Source organism: Silene latifolia, chromosome X, assembly GCF_048544455.1.
Source record: "Silene latifolia isolate original U9 population chromosome X, ASM4854445v1, whole genome shotgun sequence".
Classification (NCBI taxonomy): domain Eukaryota; kingdom Viridiplantae; phylum Streptophyta; class Magnoliopsida; order Caryophyllales; family Caryophyllaceae; genus Silene; species Silene latifolia.
Window position 1 is genome coordinate 4,406,158 of NC_133537.1, and position 12,343 is coordinate 4,418,500.

Here is a 12,343-nt window from a genome sequence, read left to right on the forward strand (position 1 = left end):
TCTGAGTCTCTGATGGTGAGTGAACCGCCCAAACCCGCTCTTGTGGAAATGTTTCATCAATAACTCGTGTCCAAGTACATTTCAATGATCGCTTGCTCAAAATATACAATTTAAGCTACAAATTTGTCAAAAATATACACACCAACATTCATCCGAACTCAAACGATGTTCAAAATGAGGGGATAACAAACAGCAGCAGCAACAACATTACCCCAGTGCCTCAATGGCTCCCGCAAATTACGGGGGTAAGAGGGGGTCGGATGTATGCAGCCTAAAAAACAGCCTTCCAACAAAATACATAACTAGAAGAGATGAAGCTCAAGTTAGCAGAACCTAAAAAAGTATGCTACCAGAACATATAATTAAGTAGACGGTCTCCCTCAGACACGCCACCAAACCTGATATGAAAATGTCGGTGAAGTTGGAATCAGTTGATTCGGCTGGATTTATGCAGAGCAGATGGCCCCACTAAATACAACTCTAGTTCACGCTTTGACAGCTTCATATCTCTCACTAACGGCACCTCCTTTCTGTTTCTGGAACTGGATGTACCGCAAAGAGCTGTTAAAGAAAGCTTCAGCAGCTGGATCTGACGTGGCATTATCACCTTGCATCTCCGAAGTAATTAGTTCCATCAGGTCTTGGATTGCATTGACGGTGATCTGGTTGTTCCCCTTCTCAAAAAAGTAGAGATACCTGTATTTTGGAACCAAATTTTGATTCATATGTTGTTGAATCTCTTCACATAAAATTTTCGCTGTCTAATATGCTACTACCTCTCTAGTTAATCACAAAATCTCACTTTAGACGGACACTATCCGTCTAAAGTTTTAGACGGGTCAAATATGTCACCACTTTCATAATAAGACAAACAACAAGTGGGATGGTGGGGTTGTCTTATTATGAAAGTGATGATATATTTGACCTGTCTACATCTTTAGACGGATATACCCGTCTACAATGAGACTAATTGCTAGTTAATTCCACCATTTGCCTTTTTTTTTGTGAGTAATTTTGAACAGTGAGAGTTATTGACCGAATTACAATCGAGGCATTCCCGAATGAAGAAAACGTACTTGTTGAGGATTTCAATGAACAGCATAACTGATCCACCTTTACCACGTGTAGCATTAGCCATTTGTTGTGCAGCATTTGCAATTTTTAAAGCTCGCTTCAAGCAAAGCAAAACCCTGCCATTAAAATAAACAAATAAATAAATAGGTGCATGTAAGGCATTGCAATTCAAAGCCAAGAGAAGAAAGATTAAATGACTTCAATCCCTATAAATCACCCTGGCTGACAGCCTGACACACTAATATAATATAATACATACTCGTAATATATATAGTATATACTAACTCTAGTATTAGAGGATGCAAATGAGGCTTGAGCAAGGAATTACAATATATCATATCCTCACAAAACACATTGGCTCTACCTCTGTCTGTTTCAAATAGATGCTACAAAAGCTACACTCAAGAGAAGAAAGATTAAAGGACTTCAATCCCTATAAATCACTCTGGCCGAGACACACTAATATATAATGACTTCACAGCTCAATTGAAGACAGAACTATGTCGACGTTACCATTCGGTTGATCTGCTTGAATCTAATATTTTGTACAGGATTTAAAATTCCATAAGCTGATTAGTGCTTCTTGAGAAGCAGCGTTAATGGCCCATGATAGTCAAATTGTCAAACAGTTTCTGGACTGAATAAAACATGCATAGGAAACTTAAAATGAGGGTTGAAATCGACTAAGACTGTATACATGAGGTATCTACTGGGAGTTTGGGACGGACTCACAGGAGTATCTTTGAAATATTATTAAAACGTGGTATGGAGTATGGAGACAGACCTCTCTCCATCCCTTACACCATCCTTATCATCAGCCCAAAAGAGATGAGAGCACGCATAGACTGCCCTACATTGATCGGGTTTCTTCAAAAGCTTTGCCGCGTACTGCAGAGACCAATGCAGACCAGCTGTCAGGACAGCAAATGGTGGGTAATAATTGACAACAAAATGAGGAAAAGAGAAAATGTACCCCAGTGGCTTTGTGCGTCAGAGTATCCCTGTTCTCAACACCAAAGATATGCATCCTTTGAAGTGTCCCTATAATTAGGTACAAAGCATTAACCTGTTCTCTGGAGTCCTGTGGGGACATAAAAGCACAGAAAACGATTGAGCAATAAAATAGTAGGAGTTAGTGGAGTGAATTAATTATCAGCATGACCAATCCATCAACATATCCTCACCGAAATTTCTTCTTCATATAATATGTATGCTTGAGTAAAGAATTCACAGGCGACAGGCTCTAGATCAGAGTCGTTTGCAGCCTAAAACACAAAACCAGTTAATCTATGACAAACTTGAAGCATACACTAGCAGTTACTCAGTTAGGGTCAAATATTAAAATATACCTCGGCACATTGTAGGTACAATCGTAATGCAAGCTCAGGAGCTGGAACTTTCAAAAGAGCCTCAATAAGCTGGAATAGAGCAGGGCAAATAAATTAGTCAGATACCTTAGAGATGTGAATATCAATGGCAGATCCATGTTTCAGCACGAGTCCTTAAACCGCAACAACAACAACAGCAATACGCCAGTGCCTCAACACAAAGACTGTTTCTGAATGATGGGTCCCGAAACGGCGCAAAAAGAAAAATTTGTGCAGTTGTTCAATTTTGACATTGAGATAGTACTGAAGTTGCAAGATCTTCAAGGAGGCAGAAAATGAAAAGCGTTCTTATTCTCACAATATAATTTAGTGATTAGATTATATGCCAAAATAAAAGCAAAAGCCATTGGATTCGCTTACATTATTTACATTGCACATCAATGGCTTTTGCTTTTCTTTTGGCATGTAAATCAAAATAATTGGATATAGATACTAACATAAATGAATAATTTACATTGCACATCATATCCAATTATTTTTCCACAACACAAACTAGAGAAACAATTCAAGTCGCTCTCAATCAAAATCATAATGGTAGACAGCAAGCTAAGCAAGTTGCTTATATGTAATTATGTTGCCTTTACTTTCTACATCAGAACAACTTAGGGACGGAAAGGCAAAAGCAATCCCTTCTTTTATGATGCATTGAGGAGCTGAAACCAGGCTTTCACTCTGGAAACTGGAACAGGGGGTTGAGCCACAGCTCTTTCCCGTTGTTCTCATGTGAAAATGAATTCTCGACTAACCAAAAGTTTAACACAATGGGAAACTACAGAAAATACATCCAATCTCACCTGGTTCAACAACTGGAAAATCTTCTTTGGTTTAGCATCCGCTTCATCTCCATTTTTAGTTACATCTTGGGACTGGAGCCTCCTAATGAACTATTAGTAGAGCATAACAAGAATAAGAAATGTTTTAAGAAGAGTTTGAGGAAACGAAAAAATCAAAGACGATCATAAATAAAACATGTCAAAGTGAGGATTGAATGAAACCTTAAGAGAAGAAAAAACAAGTGGTGGAACAGTAAATGGTAGACGTTTCACTCCTCCGGCCAAGAAATGTTTATGAACTATAGTAATGATCTGCACATCACCATGTAAACAATATCAGCAATCAAGAAAGGTAAATAAAATACTAGAAACTAATCCAATCAATCATTTATCAAGAATGTGACCCAAAGAGAATGTTTCCTGCAAAATATGAGCACCTACCAGAAGTCAACCTACAACCCAACATTCGACCAAGAACCACGTTTTTTAAATACCTAAATAGCCTATAAAGTACATCCTTCTCGACAAAACAAAACAGAAAAATTCAATGGAAAGGAGATTTAGAGATATAAGGAACAGAACATTGAACATCTCTTCTGCATCATCATTGTGTAGCATTTGGACAAGGCGTGCTACAGCATTTTGCTCCTCCTTGAAGTCCTCTTCGTCATCCTAAACTTAACAAGAGACAAATTTAGAATAAATAGACTAAATTGGCAGATGCCTTTATTGATTTTATTTGAAGTATTATAATTGCAAAAAAAAAAAAAAAAAAAAAAAATTAAAAAAAAAATAGGCTCCTCAAAATAGACACACATAAACAACATAAATGAATGCAAGTGGCAGAATTTGCCAGGTAACAAAATTGAAAACAATGCAGTGATCAGAATTCAGAAATAATCAGTTTTCCAAGTACATTAAAAATCAGTTGTACGGACCTCATCGTCAAATGTACCATCTGTGTCTTTGATCAGCCCCTTTATCAATTCAAATAATGCCTCAACCTTCATGACAGCAGGAAACTGCATTAGCATAATATTTAATGCTTAAACTTCAACAATGCAGTGATTAATTATATACCTTATCACCCACGGATATATACGTCTCGTTTTTCATAATGCTACGAATAATTATTTTTGCCATGACCTTATTCGTTTCATTGTCAAGAAATTCCATCACCCTGGGATAGTTAGAGAGCTTCAAGGCAGTAATAACACTATTATACTTATCCAACGGAGCACTTAGAAGTTTAACAATTTGCTTAGTTGCATTGCTATCATCAAGTTTCCCAACAACGGAAAGCTTACTGACACAGGATCCCTGTCAGAGAAAAACAAAAGTTCAAACATTAGAAGTTTAGAACTGATGTCGTTTTCATCCTTTTTTTCTTGTACATAAAGATAATGTGATAATCAAAGAAAGAAATGACCGGACTGCAGAGAGAATTAAGAATCCCCCAAAAGAGTAGTGGACAGACTATGAGAGGGGGTGGAATTTATTTCTTCTGAGAAACATACAGGATAGTAAGAAATGCATCAAAGGAATAAGATCAAACAGGTGAACATACCAAAACTTGATCAGCATAATCAAGCCTGTCAGGATGGACATGCAAGGTGAACGTGAGAAGCGATGAATACAAAGTTACAACAGCAACAACGGGCATATCGGGTTGTGCTTCTATGACCTGCTTTGAAAATGTAGCACAAAAAGCTGAGAGCCAGATGATTTACACAGTCCATGATCATTGTTACACATCATGAATACTTATAAATTACCTTCCCAATCGCACTGTTTAGTCTAGAGAAGGCATCCACTTGCAAGAATTCCGGTAATACCTACAAAAAAACTCATTAGTGGTAGTTCAGTGAGGATCCGAAACTCGAGCATCATAACACGAATCATGAAACTCACTTCTGGACTCGTGGCAGCATAATTTGAGAGCCTTTCCATCAAGCTAGAGAGAACTGACTTGATATCAACTGTTGGCTGTAAAACACGTTTCAGAAGCATTTAGTAGGTATTCCCTCCATTCCAATCAATTGTTTACATTTTTCAAAATTCCCCGCACATATTTTGAAAAATGTGAACACTTCGTTGGAATGGAGGAAGTAGTAATCATCGATGCAGATAGACATGTTACTCCAATGCTTAGTTTCAAAATGTGCAAGGCACACCGAAGCGACGAGGCGCAAAGCACAAGGTGAAGGCACGCGCCTTTGAAGCGCCCTATTTTTGATAACAAATTTGTAATTTCCAAATAAAATTTTGGGCAACTATAGCCTTTTGAGTATTCAAGTTGGCTAACATGTCAAGGAGTAAAGTTAGGAGTAATGGGGAAAAGAAATGGTGAGCCTTGTCTAAAATATATGGAAACTGCGTACTAGTTACTTAGTTAGCCTTGTTGGGTGAGCCTTGTCTAAAAGGCGCACCTAAAATGCACTGAGGCGTTTTGGCTAGTGCCTCATCTAATGAGAGCCCTAGGCGCACTCAAGGCGCTTTTTTAAACTAAGCTTCAATGGGAGTCTACATGGAGCAAACTGGGCGAGCATAAGAAGAACAAGGAAGAGCAATCATCACCATTTGGGAACAGAGAATGCAACAATACAAACAAGAGGTACCTGAAGCTGTGGACAAGCGCCCAACAATATATCAAGAGTTTGCAAGTGATATTCATCAGGAAATACTTGAATCATACAGTCCATCAGATAATATTGTGCAAGGTCGTCCTTACAATTGACCACCTGGTGACAGTGATTAGTGAGAAAGTTACATCACTATAATGAGCACCTCATGAGCTTTGAAGCAAATAAAACTTGGAAGAAAAAAAATATTATCCACCTGTTCCAGGATTCTAGGAAGAACAGTATCTTTATACATGTCAAGATCAACCCCCTCAATCTGACTGAGGACATGCAGATTCTTTCCAACCTGTGTGAGAAAATTTAAGGAACAAAACCAGCAGTCTTTATAAGTACGCACACGGAATCTGTAGCTCTACTGCTTCCATTACTATGAGTTCAGGGATGAAGTAATTACAAGATCCCGAAGCTCACTCCTTTCTTTTTCCCTTCTATCCTTCTCACGAGCAGGTCCCTGCAGACCAGAAAGCCCGATGGCAAGCCTCAACTCAGGATCAGCAAACAGTACGAATCATTCAAGCACACTATAACCTGCATGAAGTCATGCTCTATGACTGACAATTTACCTTCATGCCATACAGGGGGCTGAGATCTATGTCAAAGTTAATTGGGATGCGAAGAGGAGCTCTTATTTATGCCAAATGATTATCATAAGTGGTACTAGAAGTTGCACAATTTGTAAGAGAACAGTTAACAGCTGCATGAGGCTATGCAAATGAAGTCAACAAGAGAGAACAAAAATAATTATCCCTAACAGAGTGAAATTTTTAGACTGTAACAAGTCACAGGAAAGGTCAAGGAGAAGAGAAACCTTTTTCCAAGCCAACGACGACTCATGTTTTTAAGTCAAACAGTAAATGTAGAAGTACACATCTTTAAACCTTACAACATAACAATTAATCTATGATGGTCACATGACTCACATATAAGACAGTACAAGAGATCATATGATTGACCCAAATTGTGTAAAGCACCATTGCAGACTGCTAATGTTTAAAAACACACAAATAAAGAAAGAAATTAACTGACCTGATGTCGCATCCGCACCCAAAGTTTATTCATCTCAGTAAAATTCTGTATCACAAACTCAACTGCGTCCGTGACAGTTTCGGCATCTCTGCAGAAATCAAGAAGATATCATTCCCATCTCCAATGGTAAAATATTTGCACATCCATTTCACAAACAAGTTACAGCTAAATGGGATGACTAACAAAAGCAGCAGACAAAGGGAAGTGTTATCTCTGACAAGGTCCTAAGATTAGTTGCTTTGAGGATTAGGTGAGCATGAATGGCCAGTAATACTAGACATAGGCATCTTCTCGACACTGATCAATGCATCAAAGTTCACATCTTGTCTTTAAATGATAAATGCTTCACTAATACAAGATACAAGTGTATGACTATAAGACTGCCCGTCAATAGATTTCTGACTGGTAATTTCTCTTTTCTAATTACCAGTGTACCACAAGATGAATGAGTGAACAAGACTCAATAAAGTTACTATCTAGATCACATTTCAGAATACCAACATACACAAAGATCTTTCTATTGTGTTTAAGATTTGGTATATAGTCAGATTAAGTTGACCTATATAAATGGGAAGTAGCCATCACCACATATTTGATGAATAGCAGCTTAAAATGGTTGGAACTCAAGATTAAGAGATTACTCACCCTTCATACTCCGAACCAATATCAGGCAGCTTATCCCTACTGACTTGCGAAAGGTAACTCCTTAAGAAGAGCCCTCGTAGAGGATGTTGGATGCCACGGCACATTTCAACCAAATCCTTAAGGATATCTTTTGCAGGAGCCTCTTTCGATTTTATGTAAACACATCCTACTGTGCAGAGAAGATACCTGAAAAGGGAGAATAAAAGGTAGATAAATATATTATGGAAATCTATAACAGTACAACATATGTGATCAGGTCATGACACAGCATCATGAGATGTACGTAAATCACCTAAGAATCTGTTATTACCAACAGATCCCAAACTGGGATAAACTATCAACATTTCAAGTAGAACAAGTTTAAGTATAACAGCAAAAGTTTTACAACACCATTTGATAAACCTCTATCAAACTGTTTACGCACAGCAAATCACCCAATAGTCCAAAACATCAACCAATCTAGTCAAAAGCGTTAGCTATAGATGTCCACGAGAAATCAACATGAAGGGTTATAAAAAATCAACGAGTTAATTATGTTTAGCTGGGCACATGGAATCGTCATTACCTAGTCGAATGTAATATTCATTCAAAATCACCTAATTAAATCTTGTTGACACCTAGCTACATAAACCCCTTTCTCTTAAAGACTGGCATATACGATAAGCAAAAACGGAAATATCTATACTAAGAAGGCAAACTAGAGGCTAGACCCCATAGTCCCCCACGTGAGTCCACCCCTGACTAGAGTACCGAATGCTCACAAATTTCACTCAAGATGTCCTGCACATGAGCAATGAGCCATTATATGTAGAATGTCACTAAGTGTTCTAAAAGTTATACCAATATGACTTTCAAAAAATTATTACCATAAAATGTGGTGCCTATAGTGTAACGCTGCACTGGATAAGTCAGCCTAGTATATATCCTAAAAGGATAAATCACTATACTTCCAACATAGTGCGTGCATATCAAAGAAGAAATGCAGTAAAGAGAGTTGAAGCTTCTGAATATCAGAGCATTGGGGAAGTGAACTGCATATTTACCAAGTTTTCTTGAACAATCGTCAACAAAGAAGTTAAACGCATCACAAACTTCCACAAGGATACGTCTATTGTAAATGCACAAATTCTGCTTAACAGGCATAAACAAGAAGCTTACAGGGAAAATAAATACAGTAACAGTTTTTCCAAAAACACAAGTTTATTGTAAGCGCGTAAATTCTCCAAAACAAGTATAGTATTAAATGATTAAATCTCAGTTTCGGTCGCAATGCCAGTTGTCCAGGTCTAATCTCACTAAATGCGGCCAATATCATGTCAAAATGCGGTCGTGGTAAACTGATAACATCTAAAACCTTAATAACTCGTCACTTATCTGTGTTGTGCCAAAACTTAAAACCATTTTAATAAGCATAAACAAGACGATTAAAAGAAAAACAAATAAAATAATTTCATGATCATCTCATTGCATGCAACAAATTAGATTTCGTTTACATTCTCTATAGACATTGTCTAAACAGAGGCGGCCTAGAGCATTAAGAGAGTGATTCAAAGATCAACGGATCAAAATTCACTTAAGATACGTTGATTAAACAATAAACTGATATTCACCAACTAAACCGAAATAATAGGCTTCAGAAGCTCAATAACCTTCAAATTAATCGAGCTTACGACTTACAATCGAGGTAAAATGTTGCCGGCATGCTGTACAAGCTCATAAAGCTCAATAATCGAACAACCTCGCTTCATTTCCTCATAAAAGAACATCTCTAATTTCCTCAATTCATCAAACGCTCGCATATCTGAACAATCATTCACCAATTCCACACATAAAATCAACAAAAAAATCACACAATTTCACAATTCACACATTTCCGCAACTCAGATCAAACGACTTACAAAGAGCATAGTACTTATGCGGCGAAAGTTTCGAAGTCCGAAGCTCGGACAACATCTGTGCCGAATACTTCAACGCATCTTTGAGATTATTCGAATCCTTCAAAAAAATCAATCAATTACATCAAAAATTAGGGTTTACGAAGTAGTAATAATTTGACGAGAGATGATATCTTGCAGTTAATTAATTAATTAATTACCAATGCGCGATGCATGTAAAAGGCATTTTGTTGAAGACCTGCGATTCCAGCAGCGAGATATTTCTCTTCGTCTTCGACGCCGTCTGCGATCATTTTCTCTCTCTAAATTATTTTTGCCAATTTTGGTATTGTTTTGCAGGTGATCGGAGAGTGGTGGTGGTGAAGGTTGAGAAAGAGTGTGATTGACTTGTATTGTGTGGGTTTTGCCGTTTTGGTGGTAAATTTGGGAGATTAGTAATATCGCGTGTAACTACCGGTCAACGTTGTGTTTTCACCACTTTGGGGATCTCAGGTTTATGATAGGGTCGATTAGCCCGGTGAAAAATGGTTGGAAGTTGGAACATTACTGGGATTTAGCTAGGTGCTAGGTCTAACGGTTGCGAATTCATCCGTCAACTATCTATGGGACGGGTTTCTTTTTTTTTTTTTTTTGAAAGAAACCCAAAAGGGCTCAATTTGCATTAACGATATCAAACTCCACAAGTGCATCGATGTTCATAAGGACGTCAGTCCACCTACGTTTTCCTACTGACCAAGGTCGAGTATGAGCTAGCTCATGAGCAACTCGATTACCTGATCTTCTAACATAACTAAATTCAAGAGTATCAAAGAAATTACACATAACATGAATATCGTCGTAAATAAGATTTAAGTCACTACGTCCTCGTCTTCGCTTCCGCAAGTCTTCAATAACTGATAAGCAATCGCTCTCCAACTCCACGTTCTTTAGCTCCTTTTCCTTCGCTTCAGCAAGGCCCATCAAAATATCTTCCGCCTCAAGCACCACCGGTTCACGCACAACTCCCTCCTGCGCTGAAATTCCCCACTGCACTTTCCCCTCCCCATCCCGACATACTGCACCCAGTCCCCCTCCATCAACCCCGCATCAACATTGATTTTGTATTTTTGTACATCCCCTCTCTCGATCTCCTCCACCCCTTCCTGTAATACTCGGTATTTTAATATGATATTATATTAGGCCGAGTTACCAGTTGGGTCGTGTAGTGTATTTGTGACTCGGGTAATTATGTGACTCGGGTTTTAATTAATCTAACTAGGCTAGGCCCGTATCGTCTTAATAGCACATATCCTATATGTATAACCCATCTAACCAAACCCTAATCTCCCTATCACCATATTCATTTTAACCATGAGAAAAGAGAGAAAAGAGAGAAGAGGGAGCCGTGTGTGAAGGGAGCCGCGTGAGGAATTGCGAGGCGATTTCTCAGCCTATTCTCATCCTATTTCGTGATGGATAAGTGAAGGATCATAAGTGATTGCTTGTGTGTGCTTTGATTGCTGACTTATTATCGTTGATGTTGAATTGTGTTGACTTGTTTGTGTTTCGTATGACCAAACTGTGAACGTTGACTTGCTTCGTGGCTGTTGATTTACGTTATGATTCATATACTGGAAGGTGATTGACTGAATTGATCGTATTGAGTATGTTATCACAACATTTGGTAACCGGCATGATTTTATGATTGATCAGTTCAAAGATATATATATTGTGTTGCATTAATTTCTTTTGAGCATTCATATGCATTGGAGATGGAGGATGTTGTGGTGATGTGGTGTGGTGAAGATGATGTTGTGATAAGGCCAGGGCGGGTTCTGCAGACTTGCCCTGGTGTCCTCAACAAGGGGCGGATCGGCTACGGTCGATATATAGTCTATCGAGGATCGGTATGGCTGGGTGTTCCGGGTTATGAGATATGAGTTGAGATGGAGATGGAGGTGACGGAGGAGCATGCATATCATATTTTGTTGTTTCATTGTATTCCTTACTCAACCTCGTGGTTGACCACGTGTATTCGTGAACACCCGTGACGATCCAAATATTGGGAGCGGGCTTGACGGGTTTATGAGATAGGATGGGAGCTTGATGGGCGTGAGACACTGGATCAGAAGACTTAGTAGCTAGATCATCATTTAGAAGACTTTCACTTTCATTTATGTTAGTTCCTTGTAATTTGATGTAAAAGAGGTTTTGTAATAATTAAGTTAAAGTAATTATATATTTTGCCTTGGAGTTTAATTTGTTATTCACTACCTCGGGAAATCGAGATGGTAACAGTCCGGTTTATTAGGGAATGTCTTGCTAAAGGCTCCTTCATAAATCGGGGTGTTACACTTCCTCTCCTCCGTAACACCAGCCTCCTTCTCCACTTCAACTCCTCTCATCTCAGCAACAATTTCCCTCACCCTACTCAAAGCCTTGTCCACACTCCACCTCTCATTATCAAAGACAACCTTATTCCGCATTTCCCAAATTGTCCAACAACCCGTCATCAGATCCACACACTCCTTGACCCCCGACTCCCTCATCATAGCCTCCACCCACTCCCTCACCCGCTCAAACCCGTTGTCCCTCATCACCTCCAAACCCAACCCGTCCCAGACCCCCCTCACCCAAGAACAACCCCAAACAACATGGAGACAAGTCTCCACATTGCACAAGCACATAGGACATCCAATTGCTACTCCACTAAACCATCGGCCTATATTGCGTTTTGTAGCAAGGGCATCATTACACAACTGCCAGAAAAAGACTTTAATACGGGGCAAAACCGGCATTTTCCAAATCTTTTTCCAAAGCCATTGTTCTCGCACATAGTCGGACTGTTCTGCATGTAGTGATATTGTTTTTACTTTGACAAGCGGTTTCACCTGTAACATATGTCAAATGCACGTCTCATG

General features: G+C 38.7%; 1 protein-coding gene across 1 annotated transcript; it reads right to left on the bottom strand.

Annotated features, from left to right (window-relative positions):
* Nucleotides 1–42: 42 nt before the first annotated feature.
* Nucleotides 43–9,961, bottom strand: LOC141622359 (vacuolar protein sorting-associated protein 35A-like). Its single transcript, XM_074438400.1, has 22 exons — nucleotides 9,644–9,961; nucleotides 9,447–9,543; nucleotides 9,226–9,349; nucleotides 7,549–7,734; nucleotides 6,904–6,991; nucleotides 6,272–6,328; nucleotides 6,074–6,163; nucleotides 5,854–5,976; nucleotides 5,147–5,221; nucleotides 5,011–5,070; nucleotides 4,803–4,919; nucleotides 4,316–4,555; nucleotides 4,174–4,239; nucleotides 3,818–3,907; nucleotides 3,458–3,547; nucleotides 3,257–3,346; nucleotides 2,424–2,492; nucleotides 2,259–2,339; nucleotides 2,048–2,155; nucleotides 1,859–1,962; nucleotides 1,077–1,190; nucleotides 43–696 (listed from the first exon to the last, which is right to left on the bottom strand). The coding sequence occupies exons 1-22, from the start codon at nucleotides 9,734–9,736 to the stop codon at nucleotides 486–488; spliced, it is 2,373 nt and encodes a 790-aa protein (XP_074294501.1). The 5' UTR covers nucleotides 9,737–9,961; the 3' UTR covers nucleotides 43–485.
* Nucleotides 9,962–12,343: the final 2,382 nt, after the last annotated feature.

What these genes read in the sequence shown, in the direction of transcription:
- LOC141622359 (XM_074438400.1), bottom strand. Translation starts at nt 9,736, where the DNA reads ATGATCGCAGACGGCGTCGAAGACGAAGAGAAATATCTCGCTGCTGGA. An exon ending in ATGCTGCCACGAGTCCAGAA is followed by an intron (nt 5,071 to 5,146) that starts GTGAGTTTCATG and finishes GTTTTTTTGTAG; the next exon opens with GTATTACCGGAATTCTTGCA. An exon ending in ATTATGCTGATCAAGTTTTG is followed by an intron (nt 4,556 to 4,802) that starts GTATGTTCACCT and finishes TTTCTCTGACAG; the next exon opens with GGATCCTGTGTCAGTAAGCT.